At 38.3% G+C, this 24,651-nt stretch overlaps 1 protein-coding gene across 2 annotated transcripts in view; it reads right to left on the reverse strand.

Annotated features, from left to right (window-relative positions):
• The window catches only part of gstcd (glutathione S-transferase, C-terminal domain containing), a 52,232-nt gene that overhangs the window by 17,651 nt on the left and 9,930 nt on the right, over nucleotides 1–24,651 (reverse strand). For both annotated transcript variants that reach the window (XM_084403255.1, XM_084403256.1), the window contains exons 5-8: nucleotides 22,420–22,513; nucleotides 1,262–1,377; nucleotides 928–972; nucleotides 370–498 (exon numbers count right to left, since the gene is read on the reverse strand). In XM_084403255.1, coding sequence (XP_084259381.1) covers nucleotides 370–498; nucleotides 928–972; nucleotides 1,262–1,377; nucleotides 22,420–22,513 — 384 coding nt within the window. The remainder of the gene's footprint in view (nucleotides 1–369; nucleotides 499–927; nucleotides 973–1,261; nucleotides 1,378–22,419; nucleotides 22,514–24,651) is intronic.

Genomic DNA, 24,651 nt, shown 5'->3' on the forward strand with positions numbered 1-24,651 from the left:
TGAGAGACTCCAATGCTATTTTAGACTTAATGTTATGAGAAATGATTAGAAACCTAATATCAACTTCATAAACACCCTCCAAACACATTACTTTTGTACTTTTGAGTATCATGGATTTTCACAAGCAAACTAATTCATAAAGAAAAAACCTGCATTAAATTACAAATACACACACACACACACACACAATAAAATGTGCCATCTAAATCTTTTAGCATTATTATAGTGAGCCAGAGGAAGCCAATGGTGCATATCAATATGTCTTAAAAGTCTTGGCTTCCTCTGGCTCAATATAATAATGTATATTTTTCACTATAATAATAAACACTTCACAAATATCATGTGTGTTTTATATAAGACGGTTCTCACCCCGATGTTGAAGTTTCCGGTGAAGTAGTCGAGGTTTGTCTGGATGAAGCCAATGTTTGTCAATCCAAGCTGAGCACTTCGGTCTCTGGCCCTGACCAGAGACTCCTCTTTATTTTCAATGAGAATAACCTGAACAATGACAAAAATGGGATATATTTCACCTCGGTGCATATTATATCTCTTACAATTCACTGGTTCATTGCCAAATTGCTCATGGATTCATCTCAAATTGCTTTTTAAAAAGCCATTTCATTAAAAGGAAAGAAAATCAGCAGAGAATAAGAAGTAGATCTTCTAAATAACTACCTAATAATCCACTGAACCATTAAATATGCATTAGCACTCAAAGAGTATTCTAGTATTGAGTTGATTTTCCTATCCGCATAGGTAAAAGTACAATTTTCCCCAACAAGGGCTTAGGGAGACAAAAAAACAACAATAGTGTGGAATCAGTTTATTTTTCCAGTGTCTACAAATGAGCTCACCAGGGAGGAAGGCAGATTTAGTTTCTTTTCTTTGATTCTGTTAACCTGACTTGAACAAATCAGAAAGTCTTACCTGACATTTAGGAAGTGTGTACGCCAAAACAATCCCAACGTGCCCCTGAGAAAACAAACGAAGAAAAAGCTGCTAAAGAACATGGGAGAAACAGACCTCAAAGAGCTCATCAGATCAAAGTCTGCTCAAGAGAACACGAGGATATTGACCTGTTGCCCAAAAGCTGTAACGTCAGGGCTGCTTATATGTATGCACAGAATAACAAGAGCACTCCCAAAGATTACACGAGGTGACAAGGGAGGGGAACAGATGCTTACTGACACGCATGCAGTGAGTCCCGTAAGAAAACAGAAACAAGTCCAAGACATTTTTAACATGTCAGAAGGTAACCTACCCCCCCGCTGCAGAAATCCACCACAGTGTTCCCCGGGTGGGCCATATCCGTCACCGCGGCAAGCAGGTTGTTGAGCTGCTGTTGTTTGCGCACAGCGCGGGCGTCTGACATCTTACCTTTGGAGACAAGGGAATGTTAACACCGAAACGGCCAACAGCAACACACACTGCAACAAGACTCTTAACCAAAGCCAAAATAGAAATGTGTGTCCAAGTTACAAATGTTACATAATACAGTAGATATGTGATAACGTACAGCCAAATAGATCTTTAACGCAAACTAAACCCACATCAGAATCAGTCCATCAGCCTGAATGGGTTTATTTGGGAAATTACTAATTCATTGTGTTGTCAAAAATAAGTAAAAAAATTAAAAAAATTAGAAGGCTTTAAAAACAACAGATCAAAATGAACAAATATTGGTTTAGGTTGAAATTATTTTATTATAGGAGAATAACAAATAAATAAATAAATAAATAAATATCGGTTTAAATTTAAAATGATTTTATTATAATAGAAGAAAGAGGTGAAGTGATTCTACAGACTAGCAAATATTATATATTGTATTGTATTATATTTAATGATGTCAAATGAAAAGTTTGATATGTATATATATGTGTGTGTGTGTGTGTGTGTGTGTGTGTGTGTGTGTGTGTGTGTGTGTGTGTGTGTGTATATATACACTTTTGCTATATGTGATTAATCGATTTGACAGCACTAAATATAATATAATATAATATAATATAATATAATATAATATAATATAATATAATATAATATAATATAATATAATATAATATAATATAATATAATAATATGAATAAGTACAGTGAACAAAAACATTTCACAACAGTACGGATATTTAAATATTTAAATCGTTACTTTTTAATTGCAGTAACACAAATGACTGAAAACAAAGGCATGGTCAAGAAAAAAAAAAATGGTTATACATTTATAAATTTGGGTAATATTCTGTTGAAACATGCATGAAGTCACAAAAGACATGCATTGTTACCAAAGCAAAATGGGTATAATAATAAATGAACTACTGTATAATGTATAATAAAAAATTATTAATAGAACATGTGGTTGTCTAGTGATGAGAATTATTATTTTGGTTCTGTTTGGCTCTGAACATCAGTATAAACAAGCTGCCTACCTAAAAATGCCATTCGGTACATTTTGCATTCATACAGTTCGCAAATTGAAAAGAGAACAGCCAAGCACCACTTTCAGCTGTGATTAAACAGATTGAACTATTTGGACGGCTGTTTGAGAAATGTTAAAAGCGGGAATAGGCCTACTCTAAAAATACAATTTTAGACCCTTTCTCCCCCCCCCCCCCCCCCCAGCCACTCAAGTCGTCTCAAACTTTAATTGGAGTTGAAGGCTGTTTTCACACAGCCACACACTCTGCCACGGGGAATACATTTGCAGCAGATTTCCTGTTTTGAGACGAGCGCTGAAGAAACACCATCAGTGTAATATAAATCACAGACGCGTCTGTCGAGCACTGCTGCGCTCATTTTGTGCACGACTCTCTGATGAGAGCGGAAGAACTACCTGGAGCCAAATAGGAAACAAAACCACGAAACACCCCAACAAAAGCTTTGTAAAGATTTGCTCATCGTGTGTTATCAACACCTGGTAATTAATTAATGTCTATGGATCCTGACAGGCAACCAAAGAATCAATCAGGCTCAGGTGAGGAAGAAAAGACAAACACGCAGATTCTTTTGCAAAGAACGCCTGTGGAATTTGCATGTTTTCTTCCTCTAACAGGATTCGAATGGCAGGCGCGCTATCAGAGAGGAGCAGAGAAGGGGTATGCAGTGAAGATGCAACTCATTAACCGAGAGCACATTTGCAGCGCGTCTCCGAGAGACATAAATCCACAGGAATGTCGGCCTGCTGTCAAATGGGGATCTCTCCTACATCAAGAGAATCAAATCCTTCTGAAAATCTGCAATCCTTCCAATGAACAATGATGTTTTGGTTTTTATCAGAGATCTTAAAGGATTCAAATTCTATAATGAATCTCTTATGATATGCTGATTATGTAATTTATCAAAAGCACATCCAGATTAGCTGATTTGCTACAAGTCCAAAAGAAGATAATTGAGAGTTATTAACATGTGGCATACAAGTAAAGCAATGAATAGACAAAGTGGCTTAAAAAGTGATAGATACAACAAAATGTTTTTTCTTTGCACTAAGTGTAAATAGTTGTTAGATTCTATTTATACTTAGTGCAAATAGAGGAAATAGAGGAAGATACTTTTTGCACCTCGGTATACTGTAACCCTACCAATTAAACACTTTATTCCCACTAACAAATACCTGTTATACCTGTTATGCACTTTATTTCTATTTCTACTTAATTTGTATGCGTCTTTTTGTTAATGTTGAGAGTGTAAAGCACTTTGGACAAATTGTGTTGTTTTTAAATTATAGTTCTATAGAAATAGAAATATAGAATAGAAATATAGATTGATAAATGTTGATTCCTAAATATTTTCTAAAATTGTATCTAAAATAAACATATACACTCACCTAAAGGATTATTAGGAACACCATACTAATACTGTGTTTGACCCCCTTTCGCCTTCAGAACTGTCTTAATTCTACGTGGCATTGATTCAACAAGGTGCTGAAAGCATTCTTTAGAAATGTTGGCCCATATTGATAGGATAGCATCTTGCAGTTGATGGAGATTTGTGGGATGCACATCCAGGGCACGAAGCTCCCGTTCCACCACATCCCAAAGATGCTCTATTGGGTTGAGATCTGGTGACTGTGGGGGCCATTTTAGTACAGTGAACTCATTGTCATGTTCAAGAAACCAATTTGAAATGATTCGAGCTTTGTGACATGGTGCATTATCCTGCTGAAAGTAGCCATCAGAGGATGGGTACATGCTGGTCATAAAGCGATGGACATGGTCAGAAACAATGCTCAGGTAGGCCGTGGCATTTAAACGATGCCCAATTGGCACGAAGGGGCCTAAAGTGTGCCAAGAAAACATCCCCCACACCATTACACCACCACCACCAGCCTGCACAGTGGTAACAAGGCATGATGGATCCATGTTCTCATTCTGTTTACGCCAAATTCTGACTCTACCATCTGAATGTCTCAACAGAAATCGAGACTCATCAGACCAGGCAACATTTTTCCAGTCTTCAACTGTCCAATTTTGGTGAGCTCGTGCAAATTGTAGCCTCTTTTTCCTATTTGTAGTGGAGATGAGTGGTACCCGGTGGGGTCTTCTGCTGTTGTAGCCCATCCGCCTCAAGGTTGTGCGTGTTGTGGCTTCACAAATGCTTTGCTGCATACCTCGGTTGTAACGAGTGGTTATTTCAGTCAAAGTTGCTCTTCTATCAGCTTGAATCAGTCGGCCCATTCTCCTCTGACCTCTAGCATCAACAAGGCATTTTCGCCCACAGGACTGCCGCATACTGGATGTTTTTCCCTTTTCACACCATTCTTTGTAAACCCTAGAAATGGTTGTGCGTGAAAATCCCAGTAACTGAGCAGATTGTGAAATACTCAGACCGGCCCGTCTGGCACCAACAACCATGCCACGCTCAAAATTGCTTAAATCACCTTTCTTTCCCATTCTGACATTCAGTTTGGAGTTCAGGAGATTGTCTTGACCAGGACCACACCCCTAAATGCATTGAAGCAACTGCCATGTGATTGGTTGATTAGATAATTGCATTAATGAGAAATTGTACAGGTGTTCCTAATAATCCTTTAGGTGAGTGTATATATAATACTCCGAGCTGATATGCAATGGAAAAAGGGAGAAGAATGAGTTCGGTAAAAGACGGATTCGAACTCTGGTCAAACTCACTGTCCACGCCACTGATTCGGTTATCATTTTGTCTGTCTCAATCAGACAATAGTGGGCGGAGTTAATGTAAATACCCTCTGCCAACAAGGAGTCATGCTCCAAAACTTTGAACATGGCATTTATGAGAGGAACGCAATAATTAGCTGTTTTCTCGCTATTGCCAAATCAAAAGTAGCAAAATGGCTGAAAATGTTAAAATAAAAAACTACAGTAAATAAAGCAGCAGATAAGCATGCAAACAAGTAAATGCAAATAATGCAAGCAAGTTAAATAAAATAAAACTAACAAACATAAATACACATGTACCTACCTAACACATGGAGGTGTCACCAAAAAGTGACTGGTAATACTATTAAAACAACTCTAAAATACTGAGTGGGGAAATTCCTACAAAAGATGTTTTCTGCAGACAGATGATTCTGGTCCTGAGAGTGTTGGTGGAAAAACCAGACGACTTTCATAGAATAATGAGATATATTGATCAGGCAGAGTTTTTAATTTACCAAAGATACCCAGGTTTGGTCCAAAACACCCTGCGGTCCTTTGAGACAAACAGAGATTGTGATAGTGGAGAGACTGATGATTTGAGAAGCAAGTGAGATTTGTTGGAGAAGAAAAAGATGAAACAAATAAGAAAATATCCTGAGCTCTACTGATAAAATCACATATCAATATTGCAATTATTTTTCTCATGATATTGCTTTTTCACAATACTTTAGATCCTTGTTTATGTGGCCTTTCATATGATTTCCCACAGTTCAATTAATGAAGAAACAGGTTGTTTCAATAAACTGACATTTCTCAGTATGGTCACCTGTGATTCACAATGACGTGGGCTCCACCTACATCAATTCTCATCACTAACAATATCATAACGTATAGTGATGTACTGAACTTTATATTTACTGGAATAGAGATGATTATAGATGGCTACCTTACAATCCAATGCTGATACACTCTTTTAAAAATAGTTTTTCACAGTAATGGAAGAGAGGAACCATTTTGGGTTCCCCAAAGTACCTTTCAGTGAACAGTTCCTAAAAGAACAACTTTTCTTATGGCGCTTTTCCATTACCAGTACCAGCTCGACTCGACTCGACTCGCCTCGACTCAGCTCGGCTCGGCTCGCTTTTCGCTCCGTTTTCCATTGCAGATAGTACCTCCACAATAGTACCTGGACGTCATAGCGACGCCGCAGGAAACTGCCATGACTTAATCTTTTACGCGAGACGCGCGAGACACACCCGCTACCACACACACACAGGGCAAAGGAGGAAATCGAGTGTATGCTGTTTTTGGATGTTTTTGTTTTTGCTGTTTTTTATTCAGGATACTCCGTCTGGCGCGTGCAATGATGACGCAGTGAATAGTGACGATTCTCTCTGACCAATCAGCAGTCTGCCGTGTTTTCACGTCACATTTTAGTATCGCCTCAGCCCGCTTAGAACCTCGCCGGAGGTGGTACGAAAAAAAGTACCTGGAAGCAGGTACAGGTACAACTTTTACACAGTGGAAAACCAAACAGAGCCGAGTCGAGTCGAGTCGAGTCGAGTCGAGCCGAGCCGAGGCGAGCTGGTACTGTGTAGTGGAAAAGCGCCATTAGTGTGAAGAACATTTCATTAATCTGAAGAAGAAGAACTGTTTTTCCACTGTGAAGAACCTCTTGTGGAATGGAAAGATTCCATAGATATTAAATGTTCTTCAGGAAAAGACAGATGCCAATAAAGAGCCTATATTTTTAAGAGTGTAGGAGAAGATAATATAATAGGAAAACATAAATCTGATTGCATCAATGCTTGTACAATGCATCAATGCACATGTTTTTGAAAGAAATCTCTCTCTCACCAAGGCTTTATTTATTTGACCAAAAATACAGTAAAACAGTACTATGGTGAAATGTTGCAATTTAAAATAACTTTTTTATTTGAATATATTTTAAAATGTAATTTATTCTGTGATCAAAGCTGAATTTTCAGCATCATTACTCTAGTCATCATGATCCTTCAGAAGTCATTCTAATATGATGATTTGATGCTCAAGAAACATTTCTGATTATTATCAATCTTGGAAACAGTTGTCCTGCTTAATATTTTTGTGGAAAATGTTATAAATGTAAGGATTTTTTGACTGATAGAAATTTTAGGATTATAGGATTTTTAAAAAAAATATAATTACCATTATACATGTATTTACTGTCATTTTTATCAATTTAATGCATTCTTGCTGTATAAAAGCAAACATTTCTTTACCGGTCAAAAGTTTGGTGTCAGGAGGAGTTTTCACTTAAAGAGTGCATATCAATATGTGATTCAGAACAGCAAATTCCTGGAATGTGAAATGTTCCCACTGAACTAGCTTTTTCAAAAATCGACAGAATGGAGGACGGGAAAATGAAAAACAGGGACTCTCTTTTCATCATAACTCGGCTTACAAGAGGCTCATGGCGTCCAAGCAATAGGCTTCCAAACAGTAAACCAAGGGGAGAATATTTTCCAGCAATCCAAACCTCAATTTCCTTTCTTTCTGCTGCAACGTGTAAAGCAGGGGAGGGAGAACTTCTACGGTAGACACAAAAGCAGAAGAAAACCGGCCTCTCAAGTGGACAATCAGAATAGCATATTCAAGTGGCTACATCTGTGCTTACAAGATGAGGAGAGGCCTGAATGAAGGTATTTAAGCAAGAATTGTTCATGAGGACATCCTCAAGGTTGTTTTTTTCTGCTAACAATTCACAGTCACAGCTTCAGTGAGCAATCTGGAGCAGGAACAAAACACTTAGAGAGTTTACGGATTAAAGGCCAAAATCCGTGACCTCAAGTCACAGTTAGAAGGGATAAAAAACATTTGTGATCATGTAACTGTAGTCATGCCGCCCACCATTACTTCCCACTGTTACCTTTGATAAACTGAAAAGCAAGAACCTTTTTGGTAGGCCATGCATCTCAAAGTACGTATTACAACTTAAAGCACCACTTGTGCTTCTGCAGCACTTTTTGTAAAGGTAGTTTTTCACTCTTTAATATATGATGTTTGTTCATACTGTAACATACAAATAAGAAAGGGATCATTTTCAGGGAACAACAACAACCTAAAAGCATTAAACAATTGTGAGGATTTGAAAATAAGCCACATTATGCTCACATTCTGGCTTCTATATAAATCCATTAAAAGCAAATGCGTTCACTTTCTTTGCTTCAATGTACAGTGTACATATTTGTACTCTCTGAAGGAACCGAGCCAAACCTCAAAGACTTAAGCTCATTCAACGATTTTCCCCATTTAAGAAATACATGTTTGGTTCTTGTTTTGGATGTAGTGGTGCAAAACACAGTGAAATATGAGCTTAAGACAGAACGCTGCCAGATGGAAAAATAACAGAGCCATGCAGAGGTTAGAAACGGGTCAAATTTGTATCAATTGCATTTTTGACTGCTGAACTTCATAGCTAAAAATATCCACTTCTACTTTACAAACACTGACACATTCAGGTCAAACATGTACAAGGTTAATTCTCAAAGTAGGCAAGCAAGAGTTTGAAAACCGTATTTGAATTATCCACATCAAGCGTGTATGCGAGACATTTCAGACAGACATCACGACAAGGTTCAATGTTATATTAAGCCTATATAAGAGATTAACCACACAAACATCTGCATTAAAACACAAACCATGACACTTCAAATGAAAGAAGTCTGTTTGAAATGAATGTTTGTGAAAATAACACCACAACCTGTACACAAAGTACTGTGGCGGTACCGTGTTTCACTGATATACCGTTTATATGTTTGAGAAGAAAGGTGTAGAATGACCCAGAATAGGCAGTTATGACAAATCATCATATTAGAATGATTTCTGAAGGATCATGTGACTGAAGACTGGAGTAATGATGCTGAAAATTCTGCTTTGATTCACAGGAATAAATAACATTTTAAAATATAATAATAATAATAATTCATTACATTTATATAGCGCTTTACATATGGAAGGGGGGAATCTCCTCAACTACCACCAATGTGCAGCATCCACTTGGATGATGCGACGGCAGCCATATTGCGCCAGAACGCCTACCACACACCAGCTTATTGGTGGAGAGGAGACAGTGATGAAGCCAATCAGTATATGGGGATGATTAGGAGGCCATGATGGACAGGGGCCACTGGGCAAATTTGGCCAGGATGTCAGGGTTACACCCCTACTCTTTCAAAAGACATCCTGGGATTTTTAATGACCACAGAGAGTCAGGACCGCGGTTTAACGTCTCATCCGAAAGATGATGCTCTTTTGACAGTATTGTGTCCCCGTCACTACACTGGGGCGTTAGGACCCACACAGACCACAGGGTGAGCGCCCCCTACTGGCCTCACTAACACCTCTTCCAGCAGCAACCTGGTTTTTACCAGGAGTCTCCCATCCAGGTACTAACCAGGCTCAGCCCTGCTTAGCTTCAGTAGGCAACCAGTCTTGGGCTACAGGGTGATATGGCTGCTGGCAATATATTCGAATAGAAGACATTTTAAATTGTAACAATATTATTTCACAATATTATTATATTTACTGTATTTTATCAAATAAATGCAGCCTTGGTGGGCAGAAGAGACTTCTTTCAAAAACATTTTAAAAAATCTTAAACCCAAACTTTTGAACACTAGCACATGACAAAAACATATGGTATTATCCTTGTAATGTACTCTTGAAAAATATGAAACAAAATTGAGCATTAGTTATTGAATGCATATGCAGCCTGAGGGTCATTTTCCACAAATGCAGAGACATTTTCAACTGAACCATCTAACGGCTTTTTAACGACCTCTTTGTGATTTCAAAGAGAACATACACATAAAGTATGACAGGAAGGTTGTTTTCTGAAAAACTAAAGGTCTGCGCCTCCACGATTACATTGTTCAGAGGAAACTGGAAGAGCGATGCACAGCCGGCAATCTCTCCCCAGCCCTGAGCTCTCGTTTGGAGACAGACACATTTGCTGAGAGAGAAAAACAACAGCTGTATTGCGTCCATAATAAAGCATGAGCGGTGGCGCTAGTGCGGCCCATCTGGCTGAGCTCACGTTCCCAGGGAGCCCACGCGGATTGTGTGGGAAGGCTGTGGTGGTGGAAGTAGACGGCAGCCAACGGAAGCTTAAAGACGCTTCTATGAAGTGACTCTGAGGTTAACCAATATAGGGAAACTCATTAGTAAAGATGGCAGCTTGATTAGTGCAACCCGTTATTGACTTGTGAGCTTTTTGTGGAAGGGCAATGACATAAAAAAGGGTAATAAATGAATCCAGAGCCTTGTTCATTCTCACAGTGACAACTAGCAATTAGAATCAATGTGTATTCTTCACACGTACAGCACTGTCTGCTTTTGTTTTCCATCCAAAACACTTCAGATCGTCCCCCACTGGAACCGCCACAGGTCAGTCTGTCCTCACAGGAGCACAGAATTTACACAAAAACCAGAGCAATAAAACAAACAAAAGGTAACCTGCATTAAAAGCCTGAAGGATAAGTGAGAGAAGGTTTGTCCTGCAGAGCATATCTATTCAAAACTCTCGCCTCGCTCTATATGCTGAAGATCTCTTATCAGTCATCCATCAGCAATGCTCTGCACCTCAGAGGACAATATCTCAGAGATCACAATGTAAACAAAGTTGATGCCCGTGAAGAGCCTTTGTTGAAACATGAGTTCCAGAACATTCTTGAAGGTCTCAGACAAAGCAAGATGGGCCCAATTGTCCCTAAACCAACCAGTGTTTTATACTAATAGTGATCTCTTTAAATTGCTAACAAATTAAGCTAAAAATTAAGATGTAAATTGACATATTTCTAATTTGTTACCTCAAAAACGTTTAGATTTTAGAGTCAGGGCTCGCACAGTCTTGAAAAAGGAGGTAATTGGACTCTTATTTTGATATTCTGTTCTGTTTCCTTTAGTTCCTGTTTCCCTGATCTGTTTAGTTTCAGTTTCCTTGGTTTCTGATTATGTTCCTGTTTGTTTCTGTGATTAATCATCATCAGCTGCATCTTATTTAGTTCCTGATTATCTCCTACTCTGTTCAGTTTAGTCCTTTGTTGGTTATCGTTTATGTTTGCGTTTCCAATGTATTCCTGATTAAAGATTATTCTAGTTAATACTCAATGTGCGATTTTTACAGCCACCGTTACATTATGCAAGTGTGAAATATTTGATAGAACATTACTATTTGTGAGTGAGTAAATAAATGAATAATTATATAAGTAAATAGGTAAATAAATAAATAAGTAAAATATATTTACTTCTACCATTAATTTATTTACCTTATATAAACCTTTAAATGTTGAACTGGAAATTTCAGTTTTTGAAACTTCTGGAATTTTTATATAGTGCAAGTAATACAAGGCCTTCGAATATTGTCTTGTAATAATGGGTTGCCTTCAGATATTGTCTTGTTATACAGTGGGCTTGGAGTCAAAAAAGTTCTGAACCACTGCCATGGAGTCATGTAATAAATGAATATAATTGATATTTATTAAATCTAGTTAAAGTGTTACTAAGCTAAGAAGTCTACATCTAATAAACCAACCTTTTCTTTTCAGTAAATAATGCATTGTAAAAGGTATTTGACTTGGTTGAAGTATGGACCACAGTACTAAATTCTATCAGAAATGTACATGTTCAGGTTTGTTAGCCACATATGACGTGCTGAGACATTTACAAAGACAAAGTTCCTATGATCAATTCCAAATGCAGATACAGGAGAGGAGGACTCAATATAACACACCTGATGCTGACCAATTAAAATTGCAAACATTGTTTATTGTAAACGAACAGGCAGAGGCACCGTAAAAAGAGACTGAACAAAGAGAAGATAACATTTTTACAGAACTCACTTATATGCCAATTTGGCCTTCAGTAAGGAACTTTCAGAGGGAAAATTTTTTTTTTGAAATAATCAATAGTCCCTCTTCGTTCTGATCATTCATAGCAGCGATTCTGAAAATAATGCGTTTTCACATCCTTACATGATGTTCCCTGACCAAAGGGCAAACCAAAATCACTGCATAGTTTCTGAAGAGAGCCAAGATAACTGCGAAATCTCAACCTCAAATTGCTTTTGGGCTAAAAGATGTATAAAATGTCTTATTTTCCCCCACAACACAATTTATACATCACTCTTACAAGAAAATGTTGTGAAAAGGGGAAAACAGCCTCTTGGAAGAGATCGAGGTCTGGTTAGTATGATCCAGTTGGCGTTTGCGGTTTGCTGTCGCAAGTAGACCATTATCTTTCTCCATTGATGGTCAGTCAGACTTAGCGTATATTCTTATAAAATAAGATTTTAACAAGCAACATTTAAAAATCACACATTTCTTTATATTACAGTAGTTTGCAAGTGCCCAATCTGTTTTTGGAAAGCTTTGAAAATTATTGAATGGACTTTTCCCTTGTCTACAGCTTTTGACATCTCCACTCGGGATAGTTGCTTGGGAAAGGTCACAAGTGCATACTTCTAAAAGTCCCGCGGCAGCTTTCACCAGCTATGATGGATCTCCTTGTGTTTGATGGACGTGTGCATCTCATTCTTACAAAGACGAAGAGAGAAGACCAGTTAGAAAAAGGAGACCCATCTCCAGGAACTGTAGGTATGCTGTCAAGGAGCAGACATAGTTAAGAGATTCAAGTAGCTCTTCGGTTTATTAGTGAAGCAAAAAATCCACGGCAGAACAGGCATTAGGCGGCGCGAAAAGAAAATACGAAGTGATTTGTGCAACCTTACATTCTCTCCAGAAGACTTTGCACCTTTATTTCACTGTGCACAACTGAACCGTCAAGACAAGGACTGTCTCCTAATTTGACAAAGACGTCCAAAAGAGCGACCCACCTGGGTAGCTAGATGCAGAAGCATGAATCATCAAAAGCCTGCTGGGATTTATGTGCGTTCAGCCAGAATGGTTCCAGTTCTGACAGGAACCATCCAATCGAAAAATGTTTTACTCTCACAGAAAGACGAGCAAGAAACTACGGGTACAGAGGAGCCTGGCTTTAAGTCAGGATTTAAGAGAGGCCTGGGAAATGATCTCTGTCTGTGAAAGAAACCAGAGAATCTTTATAGACGCTGGAGCCCAGGAACTCATCCTGCGGCTTCCGAGCCACATGGGACTCTTTACTGATAGCTGTGTGGCTAAAAATCTCACATTTCCCCCAAATGTATTCAATACCAAGTTTTAGACTCAGGCTTTTCAGTTGTAATGAAAACATTTTTTTTTTTTTACAAACAACTGCAGAACTTCCCCTTCCAATTTTTCTCTTACCGTTGGTTATATCAGCTGGAATGACACACTTTTAAACATTTTACATTTATGCACGATACTTTTATCTTAGGTAACTTTCGGTTCATTCTTGATACAGGGAAATATAGTACGTTGCTCTTAAGAAAAGTGTGCCTTTTCAGCTAAATTTGGTTAAAAAAAATTATCCCAGTCTGAATTACACTATGATTCTATGAATCAATTATTGGCCTGTATTTTTAATTGAAGAACTATCATAGTAAAATAGATTATGCATTTGGACTCATTTAACTGGCCTATAGGTTATGATAAACAATGAAAATGTTTGAACCTAATTCAGGGAATCTAATTCATTGAATTATTAAATAATAACTCCCAATTATGGGAACATCTTACCCGAAGGGTCTCACTTTGCATTTAAAAATAAAGACATTATTTGTTACCATACACAACTAAAATAATTACTGTATCCACAAATCTGCCATTAACATGCAGACATTAAAAGTTTAATATTCACCGTTCATTAAATTCACAAATCACTATTATCCAATGACAAAGAAATAAGAGCATTTAACCTCAAAATTATCCAGGCAGATTGAATCTCTCAAATGCTAAATTTCAGATAAAAAAGCAAGATTAAGTAGAGCATAACTACTACATCTATTGTCAATTTTTTTTTTTAAAAATCCATATTTTACAAAAGCACAGATTAACTTAAAAAATTTGTTTTCAAGTTTTAAAATGTAAACCTTATTTACATTCTAGTTCAAACACTTGAAATATCCTAGATGATTTTTCATTATTAAACACTTATAAAAGAATCACATTGCAACAATATTCAGTGGTGCAATTATAGAGTAACTAAATGGTCAATTTAAGTAACGCTGCTTTAAAAGCTAGGTTTCAGGTAAGAGTTATGGCAAAGCCATTTAGTTGGGAACACCCATACACCCCTATACTTCAACACACTCTACATTACTTCCACAGGAAATAAATAGTATTTAACACCCAATCCAACGCAGCTATGATAACACTGATGTCCTCATGCGTACCTTCAGTATGTGGGTTCATGTCGGACAAAGACGCCGCCAAAACATACACATGCCTAGTCTGGAGAAATGTAAATACAGCCAGTGAAACCAAACACCACCCTTACACCACATTCAAACAACACGTCAGAGATTACATTGTTCCACAGCGATGTGTACAATAGTTGTTCTGTTTGTCTAACAGCTTCACCATACCCAAGAGTTTCAAATTCACACTTGAGTTGCGAGGAAGGGCGGGTGTTGGAAAAACAGACGTGTCGGGGGCTGACCGCCCTATGAAGACGTGCCTGTCAGAGGTGATGAGACACCTTCAATGATACAAAAGTAAATTCACTAGATGCATTTTGGTTTCATTTCATCTTTGTCCCATAAACCCTACCATATAAAAGTCTCTCTTACCTTGACACAAAGTTTTGTTCAAAGTGTGATCTAGGAAAAAATAAATCCAGAGGAACCGTAACTGATGTGTCTATCTTGCCTTTAACATCACTTTATCATTCAACAGAGAACTTCATGTGAAGCACTGGCTCTCTGAAATGACGTTGACTGATGTTTGAACTCCAGGAAATAGCTGTCACACCTGAAGGCAACAACTACACTCAGCACATTCCAAGAATGAACTACATCCATCTTTTTGCACCTGCATTGTAGACAAAACAGAAATGGTGCGCAACTCACTAACTGTGATACGTCTGTAAATATCCAAGATAAATGTAAGCAGTGGTAGATAGCACTAAAAAAAAGGCCCTCTAAAAGATTGAGGCAGTCATCACTTGGGTTGTCAGGTTTGTGTTAGGAAGAAAGGAAAAGTGGAAGATTCCGACATCCTGTCAATTCAATAACTATGTTTGGTAAACAAGGAGGCTGGCATTGGCTTTTCACCGTTCTTTTAAACATAATGAGGCCTATATCGCACCACTCAAGACATGTCAGCAGTTGAAGGCTTAGCATTGGAAAAAAGGACACAAATGTGGCCAAAAAGCCCAGTATGCAAGCAAAAGATGCTTCAATTTCCTCAGCCTTTTTTATCAGTTCAGAAAAAAAAAACATCACATCACTTACATATTGCTAAAACCAAATAACTCCATCCGCACCATAGATCATAGGGGTGGGGGAAAAAATCGATTCTTAGATGAATCGCGATTCGGGACGTGGACGATTCTGAATCGATTCGCAAATGTCAAAAATCGATTTTCTAAAAAAAAAAAAAATTCTAATAACGTAACATTGACGGAACGCAAAAGGCGGAACTCTGAAGCGGACGTGCACGTGCGCGGACAGTTTGTGGCGTGCACATAACAGAGACGCGCACATAACGGACGCATGATGGCTGAGCGCCAAATGTGCAATGCCAGTCACAAAAAGTTACATTTTGACTGTAAGTTACTCTCTGCAGATGTTCATTCACTTTCTTTGTATAAGCTGTTTTTGATTGTGGTATACAGCAAACATTTCAAGTCATAACTCTTTATTATTTAGTTGTGTATAGGTCAAGAGCGACTTTGTATGTTACTAATTATTCAGAATATGCATAAGTCCACAAGCATTATACGTTATGATAGCTTCTGGTAAGTTACATAATTCTATATTTTTGAACGAAAACTGTTTGTGAATTTGCTACAGCAAAATGTTTTTTTTTGTCTGAAGGATTATATTGCTCATTGGAAATAACAAGAGGATGTTGTTTAGAAGTCTATTATTAAATGCTACTATGCTAGAGATTCAGAATATGCTGAAGTTTGTATTAATTTACTACAAGTATGCTGCTAGTACAAGCACACATTTATTTTCCTGTTGGTTCTCAGCAATGTTGGGACATATGCTGGCAAATGTAACCTACAGTTGACTTGCCAAATCACTTCCATTTGTTTTATTAATAAAATTAATATAGGAAGTATTGGAAGTAAGTTCGTTATGGGTCATCATAAATACTTTGCTTTAAAAGTACCAAGTAAAAAAAAAATTTCACTGTTTTTGATAAAAGGCACTTCCCTGAGAATTGAACTTAATAAATGTGAAAAAGACACTTTAATGTCTCCGTTTGTCATTCTGTATAGCAAAGCAGATAAGAGTAGATCATGATCAGAAACCTGATTAGAAATCATTATGAATAAAATCGAATTGTTTTGAATCGAAAATCTTTTTGAATCGAAAATCGATTTTGAATCGAATTGTGGCCTCAAGAATCGGAATCGAATCGAATCGTGAGATGGTAAAAGATTCCCACCCCTAATAGATCAGATCACTAACTCAAATGAGTTTTGATAAAACTCCTCACAGCCCCTTACAAGGGCTAGGTGATAATAAGGTGTTTTGCAGTTTAACACTACATCTTTAGCAGAAAAAAAGAGGTGAGAAAGCAAGAGGAATTTTAAACGTGACTCCAAGTGTTCTTCTAAACACACTCAAATTAACTCAAAAGTAAACTCCTAATTGAGTCTTCATGCCAAATGGTGCATAATAAAAATCCCTGACAGCCATTCAACAGAGAGCAGGAATCTAGTATACCCAAGACGACATTCAAGAAAAAACAAATTTGACAGCTAGACAGGAGTTACAGGTGGAGGTCAGCATCTGAAGGATGACGGTTAACCATAGATGTTGCGTATGAAATGAGAACTTGAAAGGGAAGAAAAGAAGATACAGTGAAAATATAAAAAAAGAGAGAGATAAATGAGAGGGGCGGGGAAAAAAATGAAAATACTACTTGTAATTTACGGTTCTTTGTGGCCTGATCCAAAGTATTATTCAGAATGACAACAGAATAACACAGCATGAAAATTAACTAGGACAATCTAAAGGCTGAGAAGAGAGCGGAAGAGATGCTTATTTCACAAATGTAACCAGGCTGTAAATTATAATACCAGCATAAATTCAATTAACCATTGGCACCCAAGCACTACAGAAGAATAGACTGTGTAAATATAGGACAAACCCCCCCCCAAAAAAAACATTCTTCACATAATGAGAAAAATAACATTACCATGTTAAGAAAGTGGCATGAATATTCATTAGGTGGCATTTTGCAAATAAAAAGGACTGCTGTATTGCACTCAAATTCATGACTCAAACATTTCATCAATTAGTAAAACTCGTTTAAAGCTCTCTAGAGTGCAGGCTATATTGGAACAGCTACCAAGTTGAGAAAGTGCTGATGAATCTCCAGTTGGGACCAACAAAACTGAAAGCCAGCTTTGACAGCAACATTCAATTGGTATTGATTAAGTGAACCAATCTAACTGAAGAAATTGAGGCTCAATTAATCAAACTGAATAAAAAATATCGGCTCCTGGAAGTGTGTGCCATTTGTAGCTGGCACATGTATGGGGGGAAAAGTGGGACTTTCGTCTACAATTATCTGGTTAATCCAGAAAATTGTCAGAATCGAAGAATTGTCTCCCTTTCAATTCACAGGAAGTTGAATTTGAATGACAGGAAGGATTGTAATTGTAAAAAAAAATTTGAATACTAAAAACAGGTAATGAGATATATAACCTAAATACAAATGTATATTAGCCTGACGTCGTCATACTCAGATTCTAGTCAGAATGTGAGTCTGAGACTGCTCCATAGAGATTTGATTATGGGGTGTGTCTCAACCGAACCAGGAAAAAAAAAAACCTCTGCACTCAATTGGATAGACCTACAACCAATCAGAGCAACGGAGTAAATGACGCATGTTCTTCATTCATATTTTCAACCAACAAAATGTCGCGGCTCTCTGTTCCTCTTTTAAAATGAATGCGCTGTGAATATCTTCTATAACAGACGCGATGGCGGAATCTACACATGATTTTTAATAAACAAAGTTCGGGAGGAGCACGTACAAATAATCAATCCAATCAACTTGTCATCAAACAATACCATGTCTAACGTTACCCTATCTATCAGCATGAGGAAGCATATTCACTCTGTCAACTTACCTAACACTCCTTGACAGTTTTTCAGCATCCCTCCACCACCCCGAATCCTCACTCTTGTCTTGTTCTCTCACAACCAGGAATACGGGGGAGTATGGCTACCGAGCCCACAGCCCTCTCCTCGGACAGCACGTCATATACGCATTTATTCTATCGACTTATTTGTGTGAAATCTTATATACGCATTTATTCTATCTGACTTATTTGTAAATGTGAACTCGTGAAATCTCAATTCTCCAGCAGCAGTCGTCTTTGTTGTAAACTAATTCAAATCAAGCGCTCTTTGGTGACGTGGATGATTACGTTACCGTTGCTCATCTGTCCATCATCGTATAAAGCCCGCCCTGACAATTTGATTGGTCCGAACAATTTTTGTTCGGGCATAATAGCTCCTCAACGGAGCGAGTCCAGACCGAACTTCCCGACCAAAAAAATTTGTGGGCGGGGTTCGGGCTGGCACCCAGGCTAAATGTATATACCATAGGTGTCATAAAAAAAAAAAAAGTCAATCCATTGTTGTCAGTAAGGCCTACAATTTAAAACTTATTTTCAATAAAGGCTTTGTCGACAAACATTCAGTTCAAAAATAGTTACATATATTTCAAGTTATTTTAATTCTACATTCCAATTACAATTCTGTATCATGTTTGCTGCCTAAATTCTAATTCAGGAGCTGAACTGGAAATTAAAAGGCTTTTTCAATTCAACTCTGAATGGTGAATAGTAATTTGAGAAGTGGGAACAACAACACTGACAAATTCAGGTATAAGCCAAGCCACAATAATTCTTCACAATGCTTCTAAACGTGTTAATACAGCCAAGCCACTGAAGTGAGCACTAATGGGTGAAGCAGCGTGTAATCTCTACCTCAGACTGCACTGCCACAGACTGTCTAAAGCAAATTGCACATTAAAATGGCAATAACATGTTGAAATTTAACAGGCTAAGTTCTACAGTTTCCATGAATCAGGGTGCAATGGTTATTTTGAGTCATCAAGAAACAAAGACACGTTTGCAAGGTTGCAAAAGGGTTGCATGCCGACGTCTTACTGAGGTATTATTGATTTCAGATTTATCCGTCCTAACATCACAGCTGGTCTTCTGGTCTAAAACATAGTATGGACCGAACGTTTGCCAACAGTCACATTCTGGTTCTTGAGACGAAGCAGCATGTGTCTATGAGGGTTTAGAAGTCATTTCTAAGTCATTCAATCATGTGACTGAGCAATAATGCATCTTTGAAAGTTCTGTAGGCTGTTGAACTTCCCTCCTCCTAGGCCATAAACTGTCTAGAGGCGAAGCATTTCAGACAAGTAGTTGCCAAAACAGGCAGATGCGTCCGGAATGCGCCTCCCATGTAAATGGCCCCTTCCCACATAAACACAGTGAAGTCTCTTAATGCTCAACAGGGCTGGTGTTGACAGTGAAAATGGATTCATATTCAAGGCACCACTGCCAACCACGTTTCCCAGGTGGGGTTTCTCTCTGCTCTGTAGTGGTGACAGCGCCTAGTTCTCTCTCCTGCTCTCGACAAACTGCATAATAGACACCCTGGCGAAGCAATCCTCCCACAGACTGCCCTCGATTTAAAACAATATTTATCAGCACTGTGGAGGTGGCTCGCAAAATGTGGGTGGTAGTTGCGGTAGTCTAACAAACGTCTAAATATTTAGCTAAAATGGCTCCCAAAGAAAACGGCCAATAAATTCATATCGCTGTCTTTTTAGGAACGAAGCGTGTCAAATTTCTAAAGACTCTAGTGGCGAAGCCAATCTCCCAAATGAAACAGGACTCTGTAATCTTGTCCATACGACAGCTCCTCTATAGATGTGCCCACGTACTAACATCTTATCCAATGACGCAGTCATCGACTCTAACGCACCCTGAAACAACTAAATGCATGTAAAAATATTACAAGAGAAGCAGATATGTCCCAGAAGAGACTCTGAATGCTCAGTGAAAACTTGGGGTTATCACCACACACATAGTGAGAACATTTAAAAACTATGTTTAGTCCAACAATGTGGAGTGGCCCAACACAGTGCCTTGAGGCACTCCTACACCATCTTCTAGTCAGAAGCTCTACTGGCTAACACTAAAAACTGAGGAAATGTTTTTTTCCTTTGTGTAGGAAGGCAGGATCTGCTGACTAGACATAAATGTCTGCTTGAGTAATCTGGTTTAAAAGTTAGGATGCAACAATTCAAGAGTCAGAGCTTTGGGTGGCGCAGGCAGACTGTTGATACAGTTTCTCCAACAGTTGCAGACTATGACAATCTCATAACAACAGAGCTTGTCTTCACTCTACGGGTTACCTGAATGTTGAAAGACGACAGGAGCGATTAGTGGAGCGCTGAAGCGATAGAGGATTCATAACAAACAGCAGGACATACACAGGCCTCTCTGTTCTTACACCTTCTCTCTGTTGCTGCACATGGATTCAGCACTTGAAAAGACATTACGGTGAAGCGTGTGTGGGCGCATGCTGAAAGACAGAGCTGCTGTAGTAAAAGAAAAACATGGTACCAAATAAAAGTAACATACTTTTGCATGTGGGGGTTCATCTACATGTGTGACTTGTTCTCAGAACTGTTTTCTCTGAAGGGCCCTGCATTAAAACACTAGAAAATCAGCAGAAAAGAGGCAACGTGACTCAAGAACCATCTAAAATGTCCAGGGAATATATTTTTGTGTCTTCAAGGCACGTTGCAGACAATCATTTATAGTCATTTGAGAGTTCATCTCTGAAACATAGTTTGATGCAAATGTGAACAGAGCTATGGAAGTTCACTACAGACTGCGCTGAATGGAAAAATCTCCTAAAAGCCTCAAATAATAAGCAATCTTAGAAGGCAAATGGAAGATGAATCAGTTTTTATTTTGAGAGAGACTAAAAATCATGACCTTGGCCTGTGCAGCAAAAAAGAGTTACTTTGTACTTACAGTACATTGAATCTGCTATATGGACTAAAACATTCAGAAATTTGTCTTTTTTTTTTACACTTATATCATTCCAAACCTGTATTTCCATTCATCCATGGAAGAAAAAGAAGACTATTTGAAGAATGTTCATGCTGCTCTCTTCTATGTAATGCAATTTTGAGAGCTGTCAAACCCAGTTCTACTGAAGCATAAAGTTAAGTACTACATTTCTTGAGCACAAACTCTGAAATCCCTTGTATTTATTTTTTGTTTCTTTCTTACCAACAGAAAATATATGTAGTTTTTCGACTTAAGTAAATTATTCTCTCAGGGGCGTGGGTCGATGAGGATTGTTTCCAGACTGGATTTTGAAACGAACTGGATTTCTGTCTCTCCACGGAGCTCACTCGTCGGTCTGTGCAAGTTGATTGGCATCTCGCTCATTCCTGGTGAAAAACAGCTGCCTGCTGTTAGAGCTAGTTAAGACTCCAGAACACGGCTGCGGGGAGCTCATGACACAGGACAACCACGAACCACAATCTCTGCTCAGAAACGCATTTCTACAGGTATAGCGTACATTTTCTTCCAAAAAGGCAAAGCAATGCCTGGAGATAAGAGATAAAGTGTCCGTAACTGATTTTAGATTGCTTATTATATGCTAAGTTGATGCCCATCAATCATAGACATAAAGCTGTCGCTTCATCAATAGCTGAAATCATATCAAAGCCAGTTCCTTCGTAGTCACTGTGTGAAGCAGCAACAGTTGAAAATTAAATCAAGAAAACACTATAGCAGCACTTCCTTGGTTATTTATTTGACAAGTATATTACTTGTCAAGCATAGTGGGTTACAATTTTAAATGCTTCACTAGAGAGCCGGAAAACAATTCTCAACATCCTTACAGGATTGGCTGATGGAAATTATACAAATGACAAGGTTTTACTAACACGTAGAATATAGAGACAAGGACAGAATGCGGAAGGAAAGGGGAAATGGGATTGCAAAATGCTTCGAATGCATTACTACCAAAATGGTTCTACACAAATATTTCGATATTACATTAATCAAAAAGATGCTTATCACTATTGGTATGGTAAGAGTATAGGGTTGTGTTCCACTTGTTTGGAAAATACAGCCGAGTTTACCTTCAGTGGGGTTGACGGCCATTGGTAGGCTCTCCCAATCAACCGTCCATGACGGGCAAGGGTGAGCGGTGTAAACAGCGTCTATCCCATTTTCCTGCAGGACACAAGAACACATAAGCACAGGTTAAACCATAAACTCCCGACAGAAGCCTCCAGGCAACAGCATGACCACTCCTCACACTTCCTCAGAACGCCTGAGACAAGGTGCTAATTAAATCAGGAACCCGTTACAGAGCAGTTCAACCCACTTTACAAACTACTTTAAAGGTTGAAGTCCTGTAATTGATTTGACATTTTTCTAGTTGGTACTTAATCATCAAAGAGACCTACAAGAATGGGTAAGAAGTGTGCTATGAGAATTATTCCTCATTGAGAATATAAGATGCAAACCAAGTACTAATACACGCAATGCTAGAGAACACAGGGAAAATATATGGTGTTGTGTTGGGGGATTTCATAGGGTACTTTTTTAGTACAAACAAGTTTTCACCAGTTTGATGAGATAAGGTTAGTCACCCATTTAGAATTAAATTAACCTGCATGACCAAACAAACTCATGTGGAACGGAGTGAAGACAGTGTCAGATTGGTGTTAAAACCTCTAGGAAAGACTTTTTGCTTAACAAAATGTACAAACAATAAGAAACTAAAGGAAAAGTTAAGTATATACATAGAAGCATACAAAAGTTGTAGCCTAGTCCATATGACTCATGCACTTTGTCTGAAGAGAAAACACTGTAGATTTAAAATAAATGATTGACTTTAAGTTACTTTACCATATTAGAGTTAATGGTTTAACATTGCATTAACACAAAAACTTTACGATATAACTTACAGTGAATAACAGTAAAATGGCATTCCGAGAAGTCCCTGTGTGACATCACACACGATTTAATTTTAAGTAGTTTTGTTTCTTGTTATTTTTTACCTGATGGTGTGTATGACCCCTGTGCACTTGCAATGAACTCAGATTCACCATGTGACTTTCTATTGTATACCTGTCATTTTATGGTGGCTATCAGTACATTTTAAGTAAAAAAAACTGATTCTGGTAGTTAAATTCTGCATATTAACATTATAAAACTTAATGAAATACGTTTAAAAGTTAAATATACATCCAACATTGTGTAATACCTGAAACAAAACAAGATTCTAAAATGGATAGTTCCCATCCTGACTTCTAATTGGTCAACACAGCCTTCCAGACATGCTGAAATCCACAACCACGATATATATCAAAACAGACTTCAAATAGTTAATCTGATAATCAGCCTAATGACACTCTTTAGCAGTGACTAAATTGAGTAAAACCGTATCAAATCTCTCAAACCACCAAATTAAGCTCCTGAGATGCTCTCGGTCACTGATTTAGAACAAGTCTGGTTCTGCTTGTTAAACAGTAGCTATTGTGACGGTGCATCTATGTTTGCTGCTCTGGCATTACAAATCCAGGCTGGACAGAAGGTTTGGCTCCGTGAATGAAAATGTCATTTGCTCTGTCTAAAGCAATGAGCCACCAGCAACAGCTGCAGAGCAGACCTAAAGCAGAAAGCACGCAGCCTGGAAAATCCCAGTGGACTGCTATGCATTAAGAGAGCCTGCTGAGCTCCAACTCATTGACACACACCAAATTGATATCCACTAGCGTGACGGGAAATATCTGATTTATAGTATCTGAATGCCAGAGGTGGAAAACACCAAGCACACACATAAAAAGCTGGAAGTTCTGCAGCAGGCCTGAAAACTAGACGGCAGCTGTGTGTTTTTTTATCACCTGCTGGGGACTCGACTTCAGCATTGTGGTCCGGGGCAGACAGTATAGAGACCCAGCATTGTTACTCTGTTTGTCTCTCCTGCGGGAGTCGTACGCCAGAAGTGTATGAGACCACTGCGGGCTCTTTACTCATTATCGGCAGATTTCTGCGCCGGGGATGAAGTGTTGTTAGAGTTTGTGGGCCGTTTAGATGCTGGGTAAATCAGCAGGACTGCTATGGAAGTGGTGGGAAATTGAATAAGCAGGCAGAAGACTATGTGCAGGAGGTTATGGAACGAAACAGCGGTTCCTCCAGGGAGGAAAAACAGCACTCATCAGGACAGTTATGATGATGCCACAAGCTGAGCCGTCCATGTAATACAGCCTCTTAAGGGTGCATTATTATCTGGAAAGGTGAGGAAACAGGGGGGTCTGCAAGTAGAGAGGGACATCAGTAACAGCCCTTAAAAAGTATGCTGG

This window comes from Rutilus rutilus (genome assembly GCF_951802725.1).
Source record: "Rutilus rutilus genome assembly, chromosome: 2".
NCBI lineage: Eukaryota > Metazoa > Chordata > Actinopteri > Cypriniformes > Leuciscidae > Rutilus > Rutilus rutilus.